Source organism: Lontra canadensis, unplaced genomic scaffold (genome assembly GCF_010015895.1).
Source record: "Lontra canadensis isolate GAN:19392208 unplaced genomic scaffold, GSC_riverotter_1.0 scaffold173, whole genome shotgun sequence".
NCBI lineage: Eukaryota > Metazoa > Chordata > Mammalia > Carnivora > Mustelidae > Lontra > Lontra canadensis.
The window spans coordinates 2,115,122-2,142,014 of NW_022631167.1; the positions used below are offsets into that span (position 1 = coordinate 2,115,122).

Here is a 26,893-nt window from a genome sequence, read left to right on the forward strand (position 1 = left end):
GCTCTCCATTGGAAACAGGCACTTTAGCTCCAGGCCACATGTTCTGCCATCATGCTACGTGGAGGTAGTTACACAGCCCCAAGTCCATGGCTGTCTGACATGAACTCCTGAAATGGAACAGGTGGTTAATTTAGCCTCCAGGAGCCTGCTTATCTCTTCCTGGTCCATTCTTCCCCCTTCCCCTCCACCACCATTTCATTTTTTTAAGCCAATGTGTAGCCAAGGAGAGGTTTGTTCCCCCAGAGCCCATTCTCAAGGGGCGCCTCTCAACAGTTTTTAGGATAAGATGATAATGTCATGGTTATTATGACAAGGAAAAATAATAGAGGAGCACTATGGAATTAAGTGTTATACACAAGAGACAACACACCATGGCTCAGACCCTGCATTTCTCCAGTTCAACCCACCCCCCAGACTCACTTTCCCCATGAAAGAACCCGCTATCCTGTCCCTCACCTCTAATCACTAACCACCTCCAGGCCTCCACTAGAAGAATTACTCACCTCACTGATTCCCACGCCTCCATCAGATTTCAGCTCAGACTTCACCTCTTCCAGGAGGCCTTCCTAGACCCCAAACCCAGCCCACTCCATCTGGAGGAAGTGGCCAGGACTCCTTTTAGCATCCACCATAGCTTTACAAATGCAAGGTGACTTGCAACAGGCCACTCTGCCAGCAGGTGGCTGGGGCCGTCGGAGCCCAGGTAGTCTAACTCCTAGTCTGGCATCCATTCCCTTCCATCATGCTGAGAAGGGGTAAGTGGCCCCGGAGAACTGGCTGATGCCAAAGAACACGGGTTGCTGAGCACAGTATGCGACGATCAAAACAGTGACGGTGCCTGTCTTGGTGCAGCTTACAAGTTAGAGGAAAGCAGCTGTGGAAAACTCAATCCAGCATATGCATCATTATAATTGTGGTGAGTGCTATAGATGGCAAGAGGAGGGTCGGGGGAGATCCCATGAGAAAAAGGGTGTCCAGGGAGGCCCCTCTGAGGAGGTGATGGTAAAGATGAGAAGGAACAGGGAGGAAGCAGTGGAGGGGGACAACCTCTCTTCATTGTCACTTGATTGGCCCAAGGACAGGTGCGATTAGTCTAATATCACTGGCAGGACCTGGGTCTTTTATTTCTAAGTATTTGTTTGGAATATGGTTGATGCATAATGAGGATGGATGGAGGGAGGTTGGGAGGGAGAAAGGAAGGGAGGACGCGGGTGGGGAAAGGGAGAAACCTTCAGTGTGATGGGATGAGGACACAGATCGTGTCTGGTAAATGGGTGTATATACGGACACCTCCATGTGGAGTTAGAACCCTAGAGGTGAGGATTTGGGGGTTGAATCTCTGTGTAAAGGAAGCTCTATGTGGAGAAGGTGAAGATAAACGACTGCTAGGACAAGAAAGTCAAGGAACAGGACTGCTGGGTGGCTCAGTTGGTTAAGCGTCTGCCTTCAACTCAGGTCGTGATCCCATGGTCCTGGGATCAGGTTCTGCATTGGGCTCCTTGCTCAGCAGGGAGCCTGCTTCTCCCTCTGCCTGCTGCTCCCCCTGTTTGTGCTTTCCCTCTCTCTCTGACAAATTAAAAAAAAAAAAACAACTTTAAAAAAATAGAGAAAGGGAGTGTCATTAGCTGCCAGCCCAAAACACTTTTTCCCCAAATAATCACATGGTGTGCGAGCAACCCAAGGCATTTCCAAACAGCGGCCTTTCCCCTTAGCATGGACTTTCTCGAGCCTGCCCTCCCAGGCACTTCTGCCTGCTCTGTATGTTTTCCTGGCAGGTGGAGAGGAATAGGGGGCTTGCCCTGGTCAATCCACACTCTTCAGTTATTGTTACCAGGGACTTTTATATTCCAGGATATGTAAACAATTCTCAGTACTTGGAGGAGTACAATCTAAAGCTGAGAATCCACTTAATCCTAAATGCCCTATGCTCCCTGGGTTTTAAACTAACATTTATTGAACAGTTACTATGTTTGTGAGTAGCGTTATCTTGTGTCCTGATTTTACTGGTAAGGACGCTGGAGCACAGAGACTTTCCAGATCGACCCTCTGTGACAGACACGCAGAGGGACTAGAATGAAGTTCTTCAGGAAAACAAGAGAAATAAACAAGCTTATTGTAAAGTCACATTTTTTTAACTTTGAGATTATGCCGTTTTAATTCTTCATATTAAAATGGCTTTTTAATAAAATGTAATACAGAAGGCATGTGGGTGGCTCAGCTGGTTAAGCATCCGACTCTTAATTTTTGGCTTGGGCCATGATCTCAGGGTCATGGGGTTGAGCCCCACTTCAAGCCCCAGGCTCAGCAGGGAGTCTGTGTGAGATTCTCCCCCTCTGCCTCTGCCCCTCCCCACACTTGCACGCTCGCTTTCTATAAGTAAATAAATAAATAAATAAAATCTTAAAAAAAGGAATGAAAAAATGTGATAATATAAAGCATCAGTTTGGGGGTTTCATTTTTTTCTTGACAAAATAGAAATAGTCATCCTGTGTTAGTTTCCAAAATTATGAAATTGCTTGAAATACAGGAAAGTAAAATCTATTATTACACTTATTATCACGGGCCATTGGTGAGTCCCCTGCTACTTTCCTCTTAGGAATAAAGTATTTGTTTAATTTTATTTGCTTTTTATTCCGATCTTTTATCAGAAGAAAAATTGCAACCCGGATGGACCTCTGAGATCATATAATTTATTTTTCTTCAGCATTTATTAATATGTTTTGATTGCGCAGTTTGACCTTGAGGCATTTCAACTCTATGTTGGTACAGTCGTGATCATATAATCACTGAACCATTTTTATCAAAGGAGCATTTTTGTTTGGAGGCAAATGATGTGGGACTTGTATGATTCCTCAATCCATTTTTTTCTTCAGCATACTTAAACCATTTTTAATTTTTTCAACTCATTTTTATTTTACTGAATAGTTGTAACCAGATCACTTCTACTCCATGTGTCTTCTATAATGCTGATCTGATTCATCGATCAGTTTTTTGTGTGCCTATCAAATTTTGCCTATAGAGCTTCTGCCATTGTGAATGTTCCTTTGTGGTCATTATTTCTACCACATCTCATTTTCTCACATCAAATTTGCCAGTCTAAATTTTGTCAAGAATGTTTGATTCTTCCTTCAATTTTTTAGTCAATAACAAATTTTATCATGTGCATTTTTAGCGGCTGTCAGTTCCATTTTGCGTTGATTTTTTTCCTGACAGGTCTGATTTTTTTTTATTCCAGGTCAATTTTTGCAGTTCAAAGACTCACATCTTCTTACAACTATAGTCAGCCTCTTTTCTAACGATTTTTTTTTAAAGTAGGTCTAAACATACTTGAAGTGTCAAAAATACAGGGTCCAAATATCCAGTGTGGCAAGAAGAGACCAGTGATCCAGAAGGATTAAGAAATCTGCCCAAGGTCATACATCAAGTTCATGACAGAATTCTGCTGGGTTATTTTAGCATATACAACTCTCCTAGTTCAGTGAAGGCAGGGTCTGAATGTAAGATTGGGACGAGCTTGATGGTGTCTTTCCTCCTCCTACCCTCTCATTCCTTCTTCTGAGCCTAATGAACCTCCCACCAGCCTACCTCTCTGAGAAATGGCAGCTGGGGCCACGGTTTGAAGCTTCTTGGCTTCTTCCTGTTTCAGCCAGGCCTGCCTTAAGCTGTGTGTGCACTGGGCTGGCATGATTTACAAACAAGCAGGACCAAAAAGGAAAAAATCCTCTCTTGTGGAGAATTAGGTCAGTGGCAGAGTTGGGGGTGGGAAGGGAACCCAGACCTGGTTCTGCCATCTTTCAGTTCACCCCACTTGCCTGAAGCAGTCAGAGCAGAGGCCTACGGTGCTGTTGGGAAGCGGACATCTGGCCTTGGGGGGCGAGGAGTGGGGCCAGTGCCCATGCCTGTGTTCTTGTGCAGAGGTGTGTGATCATGAAAGCGGTCTGGTTTCTGGCCACTCGGGACTCCTCCCTCTCTCGCTGTGTTTGTCTGGATTACTCTAAGGGGGATATTAGTGTTGTCTAATAACGCCTCAGATTTATCTGGGGATTTGTGTGATTAATTCCCAAGCAAAGTATGGTGGATAGATTAGAGCTCAGCCCGTGCGGTGGGTCTACACCCCCCATTCTCTGCCTCTTCTAATTGGTTTTGGGGGAGGCTCTCCTCTCCCTTCCCTGTTGTCCTGATTGTTGAAGGCTCTAGCATTTAGGCCTCTACCGTAAGGTGGTGGAAACCATTTTCCACCGCTGCAAAGCATGAGTGAGTGTCTGGGAGACAGAACCTCCAAGATCACGCTTTTGCTCCTTTTTTTTAAAAGTTTTTATTTATTTGACAGAGATATACACAGAGAGACTGAGCACAAGCAGAGGAGCAGTAGGGGGAGAGGGAGAAAGAGGCTCCCTGCTGTGCAGGGAGACCAATGCGGGACTCAGTCCCAGGACGGTGGGATCATGACCTGAGCTGAAGGCAGACGCTTAACCGACTGAGCCACCCAGGTGTCTGCTCTTGTTCCTTTATGAAAGCTGCAGAGATGTGGCCACTTGCTTTTCCCTCCTGGTTGCCACTGTCTTCTTAGGGCCGGATTGTTCCCCAGCTCCCCTGTCAGGGCACTGGTGCTGCCGTGGGAGCACCAGGGAACTGTGGTGCGGATGACCTGGGTTCTGGTTTTCGTGTCTGTGTTGTCCAGTGGTGGACATGTCAGTGACCTGGTCTCAGCTCTGTGTCTCTCATCTGAGTCTCAAAGGATCCCGTGCCACTTTATTGCATGGATCACAATTACGATGAAATAACTAATTACCCGGTTGTTTGTGGCCCATCTCCCCGAGCTAGACCTGAAGCTCTGAGAGCACAAGCCCCAGCTCTGTCTTGCTCACCTGCCATCCCGCCAGTGCCTAGCCCAGTCCTTCAGACACAGGTACGTGCTTCGGATACATGTCAGCGGAATGAACCTGTAAAACAGATTCTGCTTGACACCAGAAAATTCTTCCACTTCTAAAATTCTCTCCGTCTCTCCTATTCTGTTTTCTCTGAAAGATCACATCAACAACCCCTTTTTAGTGTCCTTACCCCTTTTTGAACTGGAGTACCACAGAAATTTAAGATTAGAAATGGTGATGAATAATAATGATTTAACTGAAAAGACACATTACATGATATATAAAATATGGAATTCGTTCTAGGAACTCCCCTTCTGCTTGCTTGATCTCCGGGCTTCCTGACAGTGGAAGGCCACCCTGCCTGGCCTTCTGAGTTCCTTCTGCTGGGGCCTGCAGGATCTTGTTGAACCCTTTAGAATAGGACTGGTATTAATTAGTAGGTGACATGCATGGTTCTCAGATTCAAAAATAATTATTTTAGGTGAGGGCAGATACTGTACTAATTTCACATGACAACACAACCTGCTTTTTCAGGGAAGAAGTCAACCTTTCTAGTTTCCTGAAAATGAAAGACAGAGTGTTTAAAGGAAAGCACAAGAGTTGATGGGGTTTAGTAGTGTGCTTCAGGGCCATTTGCTTTTTTTCTAAGGTTCCCAGGTCACGAGAAACTCCATTCTCAAGGCAGGAACCCTTAGGAAAGCCTTTAGGTGAAAGTTTCCAGCTAAAGAGCCAATATGTGACCCTCTCCTGAAGCCCATGGCAGGCAATGCTAATCAGTCATGACCCCCTTTTCTTTCCAAACCCATATGCAGCCTCAGACTCTTTTTTTAACGTATTACTCCAAAAATGTCACCAAAGAAAATGGAACGAATGCGTGCTAGCATTAGGTATTTTGGATGCATTTGCCTGTTTTGATCCTCCTCACAAATGTGAAATTGATATAATAAAGCCCATTTAACAGATGAAGTTTAAGCAACTTTTACAAGGTCATAATAAATAGCAGGGCTGGTATTAGAGCTCAAAGCTTACATGCCGCCATGCCTCCCAAGGAGCCCCACTCTCAGGGGTGTCAATATGACCGCGGGCCAGTTATGATGAAATGTTCTCTCCACTTAATTGTTGCTGTCCATCCTCTAGGGACCACTTCTGGGTTTCTCCAGTAAACAAATTTGAAGCATTCTCTGTCAACCCTAAATCCTGTATTAGTGCTAAGGGCAATAACAGGCCCTATAGGGCTACCCCATCATGTTTATCTACTCTCTTGGATTATTAGATTTACTACTCACTGCATCCTGGACAGCTGTTTTTGGAGTCTGCGGTGCCTAAGTCAGTGTCTTGCCTGTATGAGCAGTCAATAAATGTTCGCTCTTTCGAATTGAACCCGACACAGGGCTCGCTATGGGAACAGAAGGGGTGAGGATAAAGGCTTATGGCAAATGAAAGCATTCCCAGCTGTTCTGAGAACCTCACAGCCAACCTTTTTGAAACTGTATTCCATGAGATGTTACTAGGTATTCTACAGAGGGAGAAGTGTCCTGTGTTCAAAAACTTTGTAAACCCGCATACTGTATCCTCTCTTGGACTTTGCAGCGTGTGTTAGTGTAAGTTAGGCTTTCTGAAGTCTTGCCATAGAGATACTTGTTTATTTTTGTTTAATTCACTTGTTTCTAAATTTATTACTCAACTACAGTTTTTTGCATTGTTGTTGGCAAGGAACTCCTATTCACATTTTGCTGGATGTTGTATCTTGGTAGATTTTGTTCTGGATATGTTGCCTCAACTTTTAATCCTTTCTCTGAAATATGGAGCCTGCTGTCATGGGTATTCTAATATATTTAATGAACCTTCTTTTTTTAATTTGAGTATAATTAATATACACTGTTATATTAGTTTCAAGTGTATAATATACTGATTCACAACTCTATACATTTCTCAGTGCTTATCAGGGAAGTGTATTTTTTTTTTAAGATTTTTATTTATTTATTTATTTGACAGACAGGGATCACAAGTAGGCAGAGAGGCAGGCAGAGGGGTTTGGTGGGGGGAAGCAGGCTCTCTTCTGAGCAGAGAGCCCAATGTGGGGCTCGATCCCAGGGCTCTGGGATCATGAGCTGAGCCGAAGGCAGGGCCTTTAACCCACTGAGCCACCCAGGTACCCCAGGGTAAGTGTATTCTTAATCCCCTTTACATATTTCACCCTTCCCTGGACATACCTCTCCTCCAGCAAGCACCATTTTTCTGTATTTAAGAGTGGTTTTTTGTGTCTTTGTTTGTTTTTTAAATTCCTCATATGAGTGACTTATTTCATGTAGCATTATACAGTCGAAGTCTATCCATGTTGTCCCAAGTCTCATTCTCTTTTATGGCTGAGTAATATTCCATTGTATATCGACACCATACCTGCTTTATCTGATCATCTCTGGATGGACACTTGGGATTGCTTCTATCTTTTGGCTGTAGTAAATATTGCTGCAGTAAACATAGGAGTGCACATATCTTTTGGAAGTGGTGTTTTCATCTTCTTTGGGTATATACACAGTAGTGGAATTCCTGGATCACATAGTAATTCTGTTTTTCATTTATTGAGGAACCGCCATACTGTTTTCCACAGGGACTACACCAGTTTGCATTTCCACCAACAGTGCACAAGCGTTCTTTTTTCTCCACATCATATCCTCACCAACATTGGTTATTTCTCGTCTTTCTGATTCTAGCTGTCCTGACAGGTGTTAAGGTGATATTTCATCGTGGTTTTGGTTTGCATTTCCTCGATGATTAGTGACGCTGATCATCTTTTCAGATGTCGGTTTGCCATGTATCTGTACATCTTCTTTGGAAAAACGTCTATTCAGGTCATCTTTTTTTTTAAATTGGATTATTTGTTTTTTTTTGGTATTGAGTTGTATAGGTTCTTTATATATTTTGGATATTAACCCATTCTTGGGTATATCATTTGCAAATATCTTCTCCCATTTAATAAGTTGTCTTTTTGGTTTTTTTGTTTGTTTGTTTGTTTGGATGGTGTCCTTAGCTAACAACCATCAATTCTTACCACTGGAATTGGCAAGCCCACACCAGTTTCTTGATATTTGCCCCATTCCTCCAGGATCTAGATTGGAATGGTTGACCAGTGAGGGCAGAAATAATTGGGAATGGTGTGGGAAAGAAAGAGACTGAATTCAGAGAAATTTGAGTTCAAATCTTGGCTACTGTGTATGAATAAAGTGAACTTGGGTATATTAACTTCCCTGAGCCTTGGTTTCCTTGTCTGTTAAGTGAGGGTAACAAGTGTATCTATACTGGGATTAAAGAAGTCATACACACACACATGCACACACAATGCTGCTACAGGTGCTAGCCATGTAGGAGGCCTTCATTAATCAGCAGAGATTATAATGGACAATGAATGCACTCGCCTTCTGGGTCATATTTTTAAGTTTCTTTTATAATATCATAGTGAATAGGTGCCCTATTTAATCTTTCTGATACCACCTATGATAGTGAAAAGAGCTTCAGGGAGGGTAGTTAGCATGGCTGAGTTCATGTACGGTGTGTGGAACAGCCAGGACTTCTATTCACGTCTTCCTGACTCCAGACCCTGCCCCTTAACCCCTGTGCTATAAGCAGGAGGCAGGGAAATTGAAGTTGTCTTCATCTCAGCTGTTTTTCCATGAGGATTGACTGATTTCTTTTCCCACCTCTCTTACCTACCAAGATGAGGGACAGCCTCTCACTTAGGTCAGTCTGTCTCCCGATTTCCTGGTGTTCTGTGCGATGAGGTATATACTACTATTGGTGACTCATGCTCATCGAGGGAGGGAGATACCCATTTTCCTTACCTAGGAAGTTAGCATTTGGGCTGTAGCTCCTGGCTCTGCCCACCTGCTATGAGGCCTTTTCGAAAGCCTGTTGGGTGGGAGCCTCTTGTAGGTTCCAGCCTCCTGGCCTAACACAGGGAAGTACTATTTAGCTAGAGATGCCTTTTGTTTGTGAGGCTTAAACGACTGGATAGAAGCTCAACTTGGCCCTTTCAGTTTACAAGGGGTGTATCAACAAGCCCGCAGAGACATTCATAATAACAACTTCTATAAGTGTTTATTGAACATTTACTCTGTGCCTGGTGGTGTGCTGAGATCTTTATATGGGTCATCTCATCTGACCCTCATAACAGTCCCGTAAATTAGGTACAGTCAGTTCTGCTAGAAAGCTTGTTTTGAAAATGCAAATTTGTTCCAATGCGATTGATATATTAGGGAACGATTTGAGCATAATAATTTTGCCTTTGATTATGCATGATTTTGTCCACAAGAAACACTAGGTAGAGGCAGAAAACTGCAGTCAGCTGAGCCTGGCTGCGTAGAAATACACAAATTGCACACACCTCAGAAGCACTCCTGTTTCTTCAGTTGCCATGCGTGCTGTGAGCCACACCCATGCACATCTGGTGTTACAACTCTGTCCAACATCAGAGCGTCCTCCTCTCACTATTTGGCAACAACTCACAAGCTTCCTGCTCCTGCAAACACACTTCAAGTCTTTCCTGAGGGCTCCAGTGGTTGTAGTATTTATAGATTTCTTAACCATTTAACACGTGTAAAATTGGTTCCTATCTTCTATTATGGGTCACTGATGAGGTTTTGGGATGTCATGCCCCAGCTTCATTTTCCCAATTAGCTCTGTGTTTTTTTACTATGTGATTTTGCACCGCGTGGTGACTTTTTAGGGACTTGGAATCCCTTTAGCTGACTCCACTGCCATTATTTCCATGTGGCCAAAGTAGAAGGTCAAGTTAAGCCATTAGACAAAATTATTGGTAATAACTAGTGGCAAAGTCACTATTGGAACTCCAGATTGCCTTACCCCCCACGTCTGTGCTCAAACTAAACCAAACCAAACCGAACCCTGTCGTCTGAACTGAGGTTTGATTGCATGTGGAACAAGGGGTCTCCTTCTCTCCCCAGCTGTCAGTCAAACTCTGGTTTCTCAGGCCAGACCCACTACCAGTATGCGAGAGCCCCTAAGGTATTTGGACACAGGAGTAACCCAGCCCATGGTCGTGCCTTCAGTGTTCCTTCCTGCTTTGCAGCTGCTCCTCTCCCTGCTCCTGCCTCCCAGGCTGGCGGCCCTGACACAGCAGCTACCTCCCTGCTCCATCTTGAAAGCTGGAGTTATTAGCATCAAAGAACAAAAGCAAACAGCACAGGGGCTGGGGTGGGGGTGGGGGCTCAGTCTTCTACAAAGGCGGGTAAATGGGCTCTGTGTTGGGAACGAAGCTAATACCACCTGGCTTTTTGTGGAGAAGACAGCTCTTCCAGTGTTTGAAGAGCTCAGACATCGAAAGCTGGAAGGAGCCCCAGAACACAGAAAACCCAGCCGCTGCACTGCTGGAAGTTTGCTTTAGCTCAACTAACGAGATTGTTTCTGTATTTGTTCCTGAAGTAGAGGGAAAAACCTTCTGCTCACTCTCCCCATGGGCAAGAAAGGACAGGCCACTGGAGAGATGCAGTGCCTGCCTTTTTTTGTTTCTTTCTCTCTTCATGTTGTAGTTGGGGGAACTCCTCAGTTGAAGTCTTGACCTAATGCTTATGGGCCTGGGGCAAGAATAGATCTGGGGATCGGCTTCCCACTGGATAGCCTCCCTTCTCTCCACTTCTAGCACCGTGAAGATCCCTGTGGACATTGGTGTGGACACCCCAGCCTGTAGAAATCCATAACTCCTATAGATCGCTTTTCCTTGGCCATTTCTCGACACTAGTGTACACACATCAGCGGATTGGTCAGCTTTTGGGAGAATGGACCCCAGCGACTTTGGGGCAATTTAGGCAAGGGATTCTGAGTACCCGATTGTACTCTGCAAAGGAGTTAGTGGCAGGCATTGCCGGTTCTTGGTGCGAACATGTGGTTGGCCCTACGGACTCCTCAGATCCTGGGGTAGGGTATAGCTTCAGAAGGGCAGAGTGTATAGCCCAGCCAAGGACTCCGTTTGGCCAGGCCTGTGGTCCTATTGCATTTGACCCCTTTCCTCTGCCCTTGGCTGTGCCTTTTTATCACTTTTGTGATATGCCCTATATTCCTATCCCTAGTTTGTAGCTTGATGGGTCCGGTGGTACCTCTCCTGGTTTGCTTTTTTATTCAGAAATACAGCTTGACCCTTTTGGTTATGCTTCTCTGAGTATGGGAAATATTAATAAGATAGAGCCTCCTCTCTGGGTCTTAGTTTCCATATCTGTACAACAGGATGCATGACGTTCCTACCTGTTAGGGTTTTGGTGAGAATTGAATAAGATGAGCTATATAAAGCACTTAGCAGCAGCCTAGAGAATATTCGATAAATGTGAACTTTATTATGAGTTGGTAGTGCCTTGTGTCAGGGATATATAGACATCCCATTTTATCCCTACATTTACCCTGACGTGTGATGTTGGATACAGTAATTGGCTCAGGAACAGACACATGACCTAAGCTAAATCAGTGAGAGGCTTCCCAGGGAATTTTACCAGAATTACCAGGAAACCAGCTGCTCTATTTTCTCTAGTGCTGCCAGGTTTTGTCTCTGTTACCACATGGGGACAACCCACCTGATCATGAGGGCCACACAGGAGAAAACAGGTGTTCTTAATTTAGTAGGTATTAAGAAAGACTCAGAGTCCAATACCAGCTCTGTCACTCTGTCCATAGCCATGTGTCTTAATTTCTCTGAGCCTCACTTTTCTTGTGTGTAAATGCAGATACCAGTATCAATTGAGATGATCTATTAACCAGTCAGTACATATTGCTGAGCACTTACTGTAGGCCAGACCCAGCTTAGAGACTGGTGATAAAAGCAGTGAATGAACTAGACAAGACTACTGTTGTGAAGCTTGTATTTAAAGGGGGTTATAAACAATAAAAGCAGAGACCCATCCTGTGATATCAAATAGTGTTTAGTGCCCTGAGGAAGGAAAAGCAGGGTAAGTGGCAGAGAAAGGTCCCTATTTTAGAGAAGGTGGTAAAGGACGGTCTTTCTGAGGAAGTAATCTTTGAGCTAATACCTACAGAAAATGAGAAACTGTCTTATAAGTGCCTGACAAAGACCGTTCAGTCTAGGGGCTAGCACATGCACAGGCTACAGGCAGGGGCTAGCACATGCACAGGCTACAGAATTAGTGTTCTTCTGTTGTGACGAGATCTGAGGACTGGCTCTCATGACCTTGCACCTTCCTCCTTCTGTCCCCCTACCTCTGGCACTCATGCTGATCTTGGTGAAAAAAATTTCTGATGAAAATAAATTCTGGCCCAATCTGGCTGAAAAATTCTGGCCACCTCTGTTAGGAATGCTGTGCTCAAAGCAGGGATTGGGACAGCAACCCGGGAGAGGAAGGATTTGACCACAGCTGCCACCCTTCACCTACTGTCTTCAGCATCATAACCAGGGAAGAAGTAAATTAGGGCATTTCCACCTTCACGAAGTACCCCACAGACACTTATCCTGTATTCAACAATAACCCCAGCCCCAAGTGCATAACATCAGCACACGCATTTTTAAGTTCAAAAAGGAAACATGTTCCTATAGTTTGGGGGAGATCTGGTTCTTCTAACCATGGGGGAAAAGGAGGGACCCTCCATCTGCTGCTGTTGTGTTTATAGAAGAGAGCTCAGTCAGGGAGCCCTCCTGCCTTACCCTTCATTTGGACCACATAATTTCACAAGGGAGGAATCCGAGCTCCCCCAACTCACTACTTAGACATACAAACACACCCCCCACACCCCTGGATAAGCTCTGGGGAGTGTGAGGCAGGCTGCACAGCCACCCTCCTGGAGGCGAGGCCCAGCCAAACCTTTTGGGACCCCACCTGGTGAACTCTGTCTTGGGTCTGACCTATTTTCTAGGAGAGAAAATAGAATATAGATTTAAATGCAGTGGTGCTCTGGAAAACTACAGGCCCAGCAGTGTGAGAAAAGAAAACAGTAGGGGGGAGCAGAGGAAATGCTGATATGGGTGAGGACGCCGTCTCTCCTGGATCAATCTTAGCTGGTCATCAACTGCCTTTTCTTCTGCAATTTGCCCCCATTTTTCTCCATTAAAAATTGATATATCTACACGAATTTACATATTTATCTTTCCTCTGACCAGTCCTGGGGCTCAGTGCTCCTCCCCCAGACATAGACTCCAGGCTGAAGACCGTTAGTAAGCACAGACAGAGGGAGCTCTGGGGATGGTCACCCTGGAAGTGGGACAGCAGCAAGGCATGGAGTCAGAAACACCCTCAGCTGCATCCTAGATCAGCCTTCCTTGCCTGTGTGACCACAGGAAAGACTTTTAATACTCTTGTCCTCTCATATATGAAGGTAATAAAATTACAAGCTAATGTTGAGGGCTTTCTAAAGGTAGGTACTGTTCCAAGCTCTTCACAACCACCCTAGGAGGTAGGGACTATTATCATACCGATTTTACAGATGACAGAACTGAAGCACAGAAAGATCTAGTAGCTGACCCAAGGTCTACACAGCCTATAGACCCAGAGCCTGAATCCTGGCAATCCAGCTGTGGATCTCGCTCTCTGTGCCAATTGCTATGGCCTGGCCGGAGTCACATGGCCACACTTAGAGCTAAGGTGGGGTCATCTTTACCAAGCCGCATGGATTAAGGGTGGGAAAGGGTTCCCCAAAGGATAGCTGGGACTTGTGACACAAAGAAGGGGTAAAGCATGGACAGACAGTATAACAGGTGAATATGGTTGTGGTTCTGATTCCCTCCTGCCCCTGTCAGGCTTTGCTATTTCATTCTGTTGGTCAGAATTGAATGTGGAGATTCAAATTACTCACTGCTTCTTGGGACAGGGGCCAGGTTACACTATATGTCTCTATTTCATGTTAGACACAATGCTCAGAACTGCCTCCAGCTCACTGACACAACTAGAAACTGAGGCTGGACCCTGACCCCTCACTGAAGGAGGTTTTTCTTGGTGTTCTTGTTGCCCCTCTTTGGCAAGAAGAGATGCTGTATATTTTATGCTCAGGGCTAGAACTGAGTCCAGTTAAAGCTTTAGGAGGGAATGGAATTTTCTTGGACCCCTGTTCCTGTTCTCCTACAACCTTTTAATTCTTCCTTGCCCTACTTCCCACTGAGGAGGAGGATGGGAGGAAAAAGACCTAAGAGATGGGAGGGCTGGAACAGATCTCTTCATTCATAAGCAGAAAAGTTGAACTGAAATCACACACACACACACACACACACACACACACACAGCCTTAATTCCTGTAGGCTCTTGGTGTTTCCAGGGAGCCTTCTGGTCAACATTTCTTGATAATTCTGTCTGTGGTCATTCAAATTGGTAACAATCAACACAGGTAATATTTATGCAGTGTTTGCCTTGTACTGAATTAAATGCTTTAAAAGTATTTAATCTTCTAACACTGCCATGAAGGAGGTTCTGTTCTCTTGCCTTTGTATAGCTGAGGCAAACAACTCAAAAGTTCTGTGATTGACCCACAGCCTTTCAGTAGGCTGGGATTTGAACCCAGATCTGTCTGTCTGCAGAGTTTAAGATTATAAACACAATGTTCAAATGGGCAACTTAGTTTTGAAAGACCTTTGGAGTTCCATGATATCCTGCCTCCCTTGGGTGTTGGTGCTTCCAAGAGCATGTTTCCATGAACAACAGTGTTCAAAGTCCCACCACTGAACTCCCCCACATGTAAATAGTTTGATATCCTGCTTAATGAAAGGGTATTCTAACGACCACTATTCTAGCTGTCCATCAGTCACAGTTAATTGCCCTGCTTAGTTATTTATACAGAGTGTTTTCCCTTCCCATCTCTTCTATTTTGCCACTTTTCTTCTTGCTGCCACTCTACCCTGAATCTCAAACAACTCACCAGAAAATCTGAAAGGGGGTGTGGCTGAGAAATGATTCAGAGCTCTCTAGAAGTCTCTTTGGGCAGATACAGCTTCTAGGGAATACAGGGTGTGGGCTGGAGAAATGCTTAGCTGTTGCTGTGAATTTGCCCCTCCTGGATTTGGGGGCACAGCTCTGTTAGGTCAGCACCTGGATTTTCCTGGGGCAAGAGTTCTAGTGTCGATGGATCTTGCTGAAGCTTGATAAATCTGATTGCAGCAAATTAGAGGCACAGTAAATAAAACCCATGACTTACTCACAGGGTAGCTAAGAGGGTCTCCTCCATGGTTCCAGGGTGCTCACTTTAGCTACGAACTGAATTTGGGTCCCCTATGCCTCTGAGGAACGTGGGTTTCCATTGAACAAATGTTGAACTGGGTGGGATTCAAGGGGTCTAGAGTCTTATGTAGTCTCTGTACCTGAACTAAGTGTGTGACCTTGCGCAAGTCTCTCAACCTCATTCATCCCCCCCACATCTTAACCAAAAATGAATTAAGCTAGATGATGTCTGTGGGTATCCCAGGTCTACCATTTTGTGATTCTAAGTGAGTCACCCGGGATTGTTAGGATGGCCAATGGTTTCCTGAAACAGCCCCTTGTTCCATCTCCTCAGAAAGGTATATCCTTTCAGTTTGGGTCTAGAGGTTTGTTTGTTTGTTTAAGATTTTATTTATTTATTTATTTGAGAGGTAGAATGAGAGGAGAGAGCATGAGAAGGGAGAGGTGAGAGGGAGAAGCAGACCCCCTGCTGAGCAGCGAGCCCAATGTGGGACTTGATCCTGGAACTCTGGGATCATGACCTGAGCCAAAGGCAGTTGCTTAACCAACCGAGCCACCCAGGTGCCCTGGGTCTAGAGGTTTTGACAAAGCTCTGGCTTGCTTTCGATTTGGCTTCTCAGCAGGATTCTATCTTACATTTGAGGGGAGGAGGAGGAGATTGTGTTCATGAGGATGACGGGAGTAAACCGCTCTTCATTTTTTGAAAGTTCATTGGCTTAATTCAAATGTCAACCTTCCTAGGGCTGGATGTCTATTTGTAGTTGTGAAAAGTGATTTCGAATGGCAATTCCTGTCATTAATGATGGGGTGAAAAGCAAGAAGAAAAATTAAAGGGGATGCAGAATTTCAATTTGTGTGGCAAATGATCTACTCACACACAATCTCCCGCATACACACTGCTGTCTGTGATGAAGGATGGTCACTGGGAATACTGGAGAGGGAGGGGATTATAAATGTTTTGTTATCGTCTGTCCTTCAGTCCTATGTCGTAAATAATGCTGCAACTTGCTCTCCATTCTCATGCCTCTTTTTCTTTGTTCCTCAAGGAAGTGGTTTATTATTTTTTCTCTCTGCGGGGAAACTTGCTTGACATCATGTCCAGTGTTCTGTATCTGGAGGCAAGGAGGATTTGCTTGGGTGGTGTTATGCAGAAATCAACCAGAATATTTTAACCAATATTCTTGCAGGATTCCAGTCTGCTTGGCCAGAGCCCTATCTGATTCCAGGATGATATCTTTCCGGACAGATGTGCAGCTCACCTCTCTTGCTACATGCACAGTGGAAAGGGAGCTTGGTCCCTCGGCTTGCATGGGTGGTTTTTGGGTGAAGGTAGAACTAAGTGCTCAGAAGCTGAGTACCTCTGGGGTCTTGCATGAACATGATAGTCATGCAAGGGCACATTGCACTGTGTGTGTGTGTACTTCTAACACTCTTCTTCCTTTTTCTCCCCCTTTCTCTCCTCTGCCTTTCCCTCTCTTTGAAAATGCTGCCACAGATGTCAGTCAAGGTCCAGGTGAGTCTCTGTGTTTACACAGCTGCCGTGGAAATTTCCCCTCTGCCAGATTGTGCATGGTTTGATTCTGAGTGAGACCTTTTTCTAGGGGCTCTAAACAGAGCAGAGATCTAAGTACACTGCATTTTCATTGATTTGGGTTGAGAAGAAATGCCTTGAATTGATGTATTCGTATTGGTTTTGAAAACCATTTTAAAACCAAAGGAATGTGATTCCCATGCTTATACAGTCACCTCCTTCTGATTAACATTTCTGGGTGAATCAAAGAAGTGGAAAATGAGCACTTTTGGAAATATTTTTTAAAATATATCCTTAAGATATGAATTCTCCAATTTAATGAGCATTTTTGCCTTATCATATCTAGATCTACTTATCTTCTATAGCTTCATGTGGTTAAAAGTTGAAGATATGACATACTTAGCATGGAAAATATGTGGGTGAAAGAAGTCTTCTTTCTTTTTATTCTAAGAAATGGCTTTCTCCCCACCTCATAATGAAATTTGCAGTTTTTAAATGGTTATGTAACCAATACATGCTCACTGTATTAACAAAAAAAAAAAAAAGAAAAAGAAGAGGAATGGTTTTTGTCAATGAACAAATGGAAGAGCCATTCTTATACTAATTGTGCATTTCTTTTGTTAAAATGCACAATCATCCAGAGTTCTAACCGTAAGCATTATCTGTGTGTCTGTGTGTGCACACACATGTGTACACACATACACACACACAAGCTCATATGAGAGGATACAACCATATATGGATAAAAAGTATCAGATGACTTAGAATGATTTGGAGACTTTTCTAAACTGGATAGAATTTTGATTTAAGAGGAGTAATTAATGCTACCAAGTAAGAAGGGAATATTGTCATTCTCAGCTATTTTCATATACACTTTCTTGTTTAGTCCTTTTAATGTTGAATTCTTATAATATCGATACAAGGTGTAGGTACTGTTATATCCTCCATTTTAATATAGTGGAAATTGAGGGCCAGCAGTCTATGCTATTTGCCCAATGTTATAGGGTTCATCAGTGGTAGCACTGGGATTTGAACTTAGGACTCTGTGACTCCAAAGCCCATGCACACTCCATTGGAACACACTGAAAATTCCATCACTGAAAATTTTCAGCAGTTGAAGGCCTTGTAAACATTTCCTAACTAATGGGACTATTGTCTATTTTTCTTTAGAGATAATATGATGTTCATTATTAGCAGTTTTTTTTTCCCAAATGAATTTATCCTTTTTTTTTTTTTGTTAACTATCTAGAAGAATCAACCAGACTTAAGTAGGGTTTCTGGCCATTGATTTATGTGGTATATTACATAACATAAAAGAATAATACAGTTATCTCCCAGCTAATAAATAGGGTTTCACTGTCTTTGTTTTCTTCTCTCCACATCCTACTTTTGAAAATAAACAGTGTTCTAACTGATGCATAGGACAGCATTTCCTAGGAAGATTCCATTAGATTAATTTTGTATTTAATAATATTTTACTCAAATATTTATTGAGAACCTACTGTGTACTAGGCACTGTTGTAGGCACTAGGAATAGAACAGTGGACAAAATAGAAAACAATCCCTGTCCTCATGGAGCTTTTATTCTACTCAAAGGAAGATAATGAACTATATATACACACACATTATACATATTACATATATGTATGTATTATGTATATTACATGCAAGGGTGGGTGATGAGCACTGGGGAGAAAGATGAAACTGTTAAAAACTAAGTTGCTAATTTATAAAGGAATCTCAGGAAAGGCCTCCCTGTTAAGATGATGTTTTCTGAAATACCTTAAGGTAGTGAGGTAGGAGCCCAACACCTCAAGTTTTGTTTGTAGAAGTGCCAGTTGGCTCAACCCCTCCTCCTCCTGGTTCCTGGCAGAGATGTGACCCAGGGTCCCCGTGTTGACTTGTGTGTGTTGTGGGAATGAAATCCCGCCACTGTGGGGCTGCCTCCAACCAAGGGTAGGGGGGAGGGCGCCATTTTGTAATTCTCACAAAGGCACCTACTGGTCCTGGATGAAACAGTATGGTGGAGTGAAATGCCACAGACACACAGGCTCCTGTCTATCTTTCCAGAGGGGTGGAGGTCAGTAGGTGACACTCCCTCACATCATAGCAACTGTAACTAGCCCCACACAGCCCTGTTCCAATTCCACAGCCATTCTCTCATCTTATTGCCTTAATAACCCTCTGAGGTGTGTCCGCTGAGCCCCATTCTTCTGCTGAGGAAGTTGAGGCCAGGAGGTTAGGTGACATGTTGAGGTCACCCAGACATCCAGGAGCTGGGTCAAGAGGGGCTTCCAGCCTGATTCCATATCCGCCACTCTGCTGCCCTTGAGGTGTCAGGAGCTGATTGCCAATCCTCTATCTCCCCACCCAGCCCCTTGGTTTTTTTGGTTTCTGAGCTGGAAACGGGTCACCAGTTCCGAACTTTTCCCTGGGCCAGGACAGGACGGGAGGCCACTGAGCTGCCCAGCCCGGGCTGAGGTGAACTGCCTCCTCCCGCCTCTCGGAGCCGCCCAGGCAACGCAGAGCCAACAGGGTTGCGACTCTGAAACCAGGTGCCTTGAGTGGTTCTTGGAGTTTTTTCCCCCTTCCCCACAGGAAGACAAATTGGGGATTTTATGAGCTAATGTAACTGTTTACCCAGGGGTGGCCTGAAGGCTGTGAGGGATGATTGATCAATTTTATGTGCTGAGGGTGTCGGTGAGAAGTAACCTACTGGAAGCCGTTGGCGATGGGGGCCCGCAAGAGGCACCTTCCCCAAGGTCCAGGAGACAGGCTGGGGGCACAGAGAGGCTGTGCTAGAAACCCTCAGGAGAAGAGGGGCAGGCCATACCTCCTGCACTTCCATGTGGGAAGACCCACGGCCCCTCCTCCATCTGGTCTTGAGCTGGGAGGTTAGGATAATAGGGTAGCATCAGGCCAATGTGGTGAAGGAGAGGAGGGACACTCCATTCTGATTTAACTCTTCACATCAATCCTCCCAGGCGGGTATTACCATCCTCTCTCAGACGAGAGAGGCCTCAGAGAGGGTCGGTAACTGCCCACAGTCTCCGGCTGCTAGTATGAGACCAGGATCTCACATCCGTCTACCTCTAAAGCTTGTACTCTCTCTCTTTGAAACCCTGGCATTTCCAAGACAGAGCTGTGGGCCAGGGGCGCTGCTTGTCAGGGTCTGCATTCTTCACTTTCTTTACGGGGCGTGGGACATAGTAGGGCCTCAAAAATATTCATTGTGCAGAAAGTGTGGGAACAAGTACCAGGGCATTGTGTGTCCGTAAGGTCCTGAGGCAGCTCAAAAGGACAACTATTTTACTTTTCAGAGGAGAAAACTGAGGTCCGGGGTGGGGAAGGGACATCTACCAAGGCCAGGTAACACATTGGTGACCTGGAAGAGACCCCTGTCAGGCATTTATCACATGCCCCTGGCCCACTGGGATTTGTCACTGGTCTTCCTGTGCTGCCTGGGGTGTCAGTTGTGGGCAGTACCAGCCCCCTCTCTACCATGCTATGCCCTCTGCTCTCTCCCTCTTCTGTGTGTTCCAGAACTCTCTGCCAAGGGGAGAATAAGCCCTTTGGAGGAGAGGAAGGATTTGGGGGGCAGAGAACAGTGCTGGGGCCTGTGGGCCCAAGACCCCTCTCTTCCCCTCCCCCAGTGCCTCTCCCTGCAGCCACGAGGGGCTGCTTCTGGTGCTCCAATGACAGTCTTTCTCTTCAGAAGGGATAATTTCTCAGGCTCTGCCTGCTGATTAGAGCTGGAATTTAAATGAATAACTGTGACCTTGTGGAAGTGCCCTAGTTATTCAGAGGCCCGATGAGGAAATAGGCCTCTTGCTTCGGTCCGTCAGAGCCTTGGCAGGCGTGGGAGGAGGGGCCGCTGTCTGCCAGGGCCCAGAGGAGGTCCCGGCGTGCTGTTGCCCGAAGCAACTGACGGCCTCCGCTGGAGCCTCCCTCTGCCCGCTCTTGATCTCTGCCCTCGGTGTCTTCCCTCTCAGTTTCAGTCATCTTGGGGCTGTCCTGAGAGACTGGACCTGGTGATTTATCCTGAGCCCTGCCCTGTCTCCACGAAGTCCAGCCTGAGGGACGTTGAACTTGAAGTCAGGACGCAGCACTGTTGTGTCTGACTTGTGTGATGGACACAAAGGGTTTGCCCTAGAACTTACCGCTCAGAGACAGACACCCAGAACCACAGCACTGGCCTCACGCAGGAGCTTGTTAGAAAAGCAGAATCTCAGGCCCCACTCCAGAGCTGCTGAGTCAGAATCTGCTTTTTACCAAGACACCCAGGTATGCACACATCAAGGCTTGAGACCCACTGACCTGAAGTGTCCGGCTTTTCCTGCTCTTTGGGGCCATCGGGGCTGTGTCTACTGAGGAAGGCACAGTCCACCACATGACTGCCGGTTTCTCGTCTCTTCTCCTGGGTACACAGCGCAAGGTGGCTCTGGGTACACAGGGGTTGGGAGGGTGACCGGGATTAGGGAAGGGAAAGGGAACGAACACTTCCTGACCACTGAGTCTGTGGCCATCACTATTCTGGCACTTTTCATGTAAGAGTTTACAAAGCGAGGCAGGGTAACTCAGGATAGCACAGGGTTCCCTCAGGGGCTCAGGGGTTAACTCCAACCCGTTGCCTCCTTCTATAGGGCCTTTGAGCTACAGATGGCTTTTCACGTTATAAATAGTTGAAAGCAGTCAAAAGAATAATTTGTGATGCACATATTTTATGAAATTCCGATTTCAGTGTTCATAAAGTTTTATCAGAACACAGGCACGCTTCTTCATTTCTGCTTTGTCTCTGGTTGCTTTGCGAAGGCGGAGTGGAGTAGCTGTGTGGCGAGACGAGTCTAGAAGACTTACCATCTGGCCTGCTACAGAAAAAGTTTGCCACCCCTGGGTTAGAGCATAGACTTGGAGCCAGATGGCTGGGTTGACATCCTGGCTTTCTCCCAGTATGAACAGTAGGTGCTGTTTAAGTTACCTTCCCATTGTGGGTCCCACTTTCCTCATCTGTAAAATGGGGACAGTACGTAACTACCTCACGTGGCTCTTGTGAAGATTACGTGAGTTCATGCATGTCAAGTCTTCAGAACAGTGCCTGGCACGTAGTAAGTCATGTGTAAATTAGCTCGTATTCTAAGTTAGCTCATTTGATCCTTTCCACACGTTTTCATTTCACACAGGTCAAGATGGCCTCAGAGAAGTTTAAAAAGAAAAGACATTCTTTTGCCTGTCCTGGTCTCCCACACTGTTCGGAGGCATGCTCCCAATGCTGGAGAGCTCCTCAAAAGACATCTGCTGGGTGCCTGGGTGGCTCAGTGGGTTAAAGCCTCTGCCTTCAGCTCAGGTCGTGATCCCAGGGTCCTGGGATCGAGCCCTGCATTAGGCTCTCTGCTCAGCGAGGAGTCTGCTTCCCCCTCTCTCTCTGCCTGCTTCTCTGCCTGCTTGTGATCTCTGTCAAATAAATAAATAAAATCTTAAAAAAAAAGACATCTGCTATGCTTCCCTTGTGACACATTCTCTCCCATCCGTCCTGATCTTTATGTCCTCAGTGATGAGATCCCTCAGACTTAGATCCTGGCCACCACTGCTCTGAAATGAGGCCGAGGAATCCCAAAGAGTGGAGGGAGGCAAGGGGACCGATATTCACAGAGGTCCCACTGTGTGCCAGGCACGTGTCATGGATGAGGAACCTAGGGCTCCAAGACATTACCTTTGCCCAGGGTCAGAACCATGTATGGTAGGTACCAGGATTGAAACGCTTGGCTGGGATTTCTGTCCTGTCATTCTGTTTCCTTCTGGTTCTGCTACTTTCCCTGGGGGTTATGTGGCCTTGGGTAAGTCATGAAACCTCTCTGGGCCTTAAGGGTCTTTTCTTTGATGTGAAGGGCTTGAATCAGATGGCCTCTCAGGCTTCTTTCATTCTGAGGATCCATGATTAGGCCTCCAACTGAGATGCTCAGGCAATAGCAATCAGGAAAGTGCCTTCTCTTTTACGGAAGACGTAAGGCTCCTAACTCCAGTGCTAACCATAACATATTTTGTCTTTTCCTTCCTCTTCTTTTGGGCAATAGCCCCATTTGCTTTTCTCCTTTATTTATTAGGGAAAACACATGGCATTCACTGAGCTTGTATTTTGAGCCAGGAGTTAAATACTATTTTGGCATGCATCATTTAATTCTTTTGACAGCCTCAGGAGGTAGATTTTGTTATTAGACCCATTCCACACACAAGCAAATTGAGGCTCAGGGATGTCCACTCACCAGTTTTATCCAGTAAGAAGTGGCAGAGCAGGATGCAAACCCTGGTGTGTCTGGCCCGCGAGATGACTCATGGTGAGTTCCAGCAGGAAATACACTCCACAGAGGTACACTCCTGTTCACTCTTTCTGTGCTCTGGGTCCAGATCAATGCCAGTATGTGGTGGGAATGGAATAATAAATACTGGGTCAGTGAATAAATAGTGCTTGGGACTCAGCTCTAGTTTTACTCCTCACTTCTCTGGAAAAAAGTCTGCTTTTTGTATAGGGGTTCACCCTGAGACGGGAGGTAATCAAATTTTATTCAGTGCCCATCTTGGGCTCAGGTCAGTGGAGGATGCAGGCAGTGGGGAATCCACCAGGGCTGTGTGTAATTGGATTGGAAGGGGGCCCTTGGCTGGGCTGACAGTGATCAGCTTCCAGCCGGTTGCCCATAGGGGCCTAGTTAGGCCCCCTTGGCTGCTGTAGCTCTTCTTGATGAATAAGTGTGAGTAGGGAGCTGCTTCCCAGCCTGCCTCCAGCTGTAGCTAAGTTAAGGAAGCAGACCACTGGGCCTTAGTGCCTTTTTCTAGAATATTTTAAAATCATGATCTTTACTGTCTTGGCAAGGTAGACCCGCTGGGATGCTGGTTAGGGTCCTGGTTTGTTTCTCAGTTCTGGACTGCAAAGTCAGACTTAGACCAGGAAAGATTCATTAGAAATATCATGTAGTCTCAGTGGGATAGTACTGTTCCCGCCCCTGGTCCTGCCAAACGTGTGCAGTGTACATTTATTGTTCGATGATGCATGGGCATCGGTGGCTTTAAGGAGAAGCAATGCTTGCTGAATACATTGTAGTGTACGGAAGAGTCTCATTCAAACATTTGTATCCCCAAAATACCACCTGTGAGACCGCAGAGAAACTCTTCTAGACCAATTCCCTCCTTGTACAGGTGGGAAACTGATGCCAGAGAACTTCCATGTAACTCGGTTAAATCATACAGCTCGGTTATGACAGCCTCGGAGACCCTCCCCCTCTGTAGACCTACCTAGCAAGGTCTGGGAAGGACCTGGGCTGAGCTTGTCAGTTTGTGGGGCTGGGTCTCGGAAGGAGTTGGGAGATGGAATACAGCTGAGAGTTGGGGACAGTGGGTCCCTTGTGGGGCAACTTAGATGACTATGACCATGGAGGGAAGCCTCGGGGGCTGCACAGGGAAGGTGGTCTGCTAATGCCGCCACTTTGTTGGAAAACTCATTGGCGAGACGTGGGAGGCGGGGTGTACCAGTCTTCTGAATAATAAGAGCAGTGACTACCTCCTTTCAAGCCCTTTCTGTGTTCCCTGAGAAGTGCTAAGTGCTGCTCATACGTGGTTACACATGATTGTCACAGTGATCCTGAGAAGACAGTTTCCTGGAAGGAGGCACGGAAGAGCTAACTGGCTCAGAATCCCATGGCTAGTAAGAGGTAGAACTGGGATCTGAATTCAGGTTTTGGAGGATTGAGAGCAGCGGTTTGTAAACTTTGGTCAGCATCAGAATCACTTGGAGAACTAATAACGGAGATCCAGGCTCTTTAAAGTAAGACATTTCCTCCAGGGAGTTCTGGTATGACCAAAGTTTGAGAACCACTGTTTCAATGAAGGTGATCTGGAAGGTAAAGGAACTTAACGCTCCAGCATTAACCACTCTTGTCTACCTTTTAAACATTAAAGGAAGACAGGAAGTTAGGGGGGCAGGTGGAAGGAAGGATGGAATGAATGACCCCGCTAATTCGAGCTCCAGTGGCATCTTAGGTGATGGGGCTTGTAGAGCCATCATCCTAATACATTGCAGTCAGTTGTGTATTGTCCCTCACAAGCCTCTTTGCTGACCACTGTGGGCTTTTGAAGGACCTGGGGTGTCTGACTTTTTGAGAACAGAGATGTATCCATGCCTGCGTCCCCACTACCTACCACATTGTATGTCCTCATAAAACTTTATTGTTAGAAACAGCATTTCAGGGATGGAAAAGGATCCAAAATGTTTTCAAGGCTCTCTGTGCACCTGATGTTTGAATCTCTTTCTATAAGGTTTCATTCAGACTTGGCTTGAACCCCTACAGTGACGAGAAGCTCATTGCTCCTTTTGCCGTTCCATCCTGTTCTAAAGAGCACTGAATGTTCCAAAGCCTTCCTTATTCTGACTCACTCTAGCTTTTACCACCTGTATTGCTTCCAGCCCTTGGAGACACACGGAATTGATCTAATTACACTCCCAGTGTTTGAAGACAGGGCTTTTGGTCTTTAAGGATTTTTTTTTTTTTCCCCTAAAGGCTAAAACATCTCCAGTTTCCTTGGCCATTCTCATACAAGGGTTTTAAGTTCTTTCATCCAGGTCATTGTTTTCTGAAAAATTATTTTTTTTTTTTGCATCCATTCCAAAGAAGCATGCCCATACCACAAACAGTATTATGGACATATCCCAGCCAGTTCATTATAGAGTGATCCCACTGCTCCCCTTTTCTAGACTTCCTACATCTATTAATGGTGGCACCAAATACCTTTCCTTATTATTTTAATGACTATAGCATGATGTTGAACTAAAGTCATTGAAGATCTTGACTATTTTTTTTTAAGATTTTTATTTTTATGAAGGGGAATGATTTGAGGGGAGGGGTAGAGGGAGAGGTAGAGTGAGAAGCAGATACTCTGCTGAGCAGGGAGCCTGATGTGGGGCTCGATCCCAGGACCCTGGGATCATGACCTGAGCCCAAGGCAGATGCTTGATGACTGAGCCACTGAGGTGCCCCTTGACTATTTTTTGTGCACTGCTCCTAAACCATTTCTCTCCCTTTCCTACACTGTGTGATGGTTTATTTGACTTCGTTGGATCATTCTTTGATTTTGTTCAAATCAGCCCTGGATTTTTAAAATCCAACACGCCATGATCTGTTAGGGTAAGTTTCTTTCATCTAGCACATCGGCTGCCCTTCTAGCTTCATGTCATTTATGAATAAAGAGCAGTTTTAGAGAAGTTCATGACAGTTGGAGTGTAAGAACATCTCCTTTGGGAAGAGTCTTTTCTAAAAGCCACAGTCACTGATCTTTTAACCCTTAGGGTGATAAGCATGACTGCTTCCATTTCTCTTCTTTGTATTGTATTCATGCACGAGGAAACCCCAACCCACCTCCCCAGCCCCCAAGAGATGGAATAGGTTGGGAAGGTGCTGCATATTTTCCTCAACCCGATGGCTATACCCTGCAGGGGCTATTGGTGATTCATGGGTGACACTGGAAGAAATACTTTCTATTCAGTCCAGCCACCAAGCTGTAGGAACAAAGTTGGTCTAGAGGCAAACAGTGAGTGCACTAGCATAGTTATATCCTACAAAGGGCTTAGTGGTGAGAAAGGCACACAGTGGCATCATGGAAGGGCAAATCCAGAAGCTGGGACCTGGGTGGCTCCTGCCTTGAAGAGTTAAGCCCAGGCTCTCTTTGTCATCAGTCTGACTATTCAGTTCATCCCCAGTGCTGTTCAAGGCTCATGGAAAAGCCAGAAACATATAGGTAAACAGGTGATTGTCCCAAGTGCTCAGATCGCTGTTAGGTGATTGACAGAAGCTTTGTTTAGTCTCTCCCTTTTTGATTCTGGGTGGTGATCTGAGAGTATTAGTTTGAACCATTTAAAATAGTTATTTATTTATTTATTTATTTAAGATTTTATTTATTTATCTGACAGACAGAGATCACAAGTAGGCAGAGAGACAGGCAGAGAGAGAGAGAGAGAGAGAGAGGGAAGCAGGCTCCCCGCTGAGCAGAGAGCCCGATGCGGGGCTCAATCCCAGGACCCTGAGATCATGACCCGAGCTGAAGGCAGAAGCTTTAACCCACTGAGCCACCCAGGCGCCCCTAAAATAGTTATTTTTATAGGCCAAAAGTAGTCAATTATCAGTTTGGTATGAGTCAACCCAATAGTTTCTTGGCCTCGTTGAAGATCATCTTAGTTCATAAAGGCATAGTGTCTTTGAGTTGGAATGGATTCTTGGTAGTTTATCTCCAAAAACCCTACTCTGACTCTGTTCTACCGCATTTCTGGCACATGAGGCTTCCCCTATTACTTG

General features: G+C 45.4%; 1 protein-coding gene across 1 annotated transcript in view; it reads left to right on the forward strand.

Annotated features, from left to right (window-relative positions):
• LOC116860279 (neurexin-3-like) overlaps positions 1-26,893 on the forward strand; it is a gene marked incomplete at its 3' end in the record, with an annotated part of 54,267 nt that overhangs the window by 17,236 nt on the left and 10,138 nt on the right. The window contains exon 2 of the mRNA XM_032846265.1: positions 16,524-16,541. Within this exon, the coding sequence (XP_032702156.1) occupies positions 16,524-16,541 (18 nt within the window). The remainder of the gene's footprint in view (positions 1-16,523; positions 16,542-26,893) is intronic.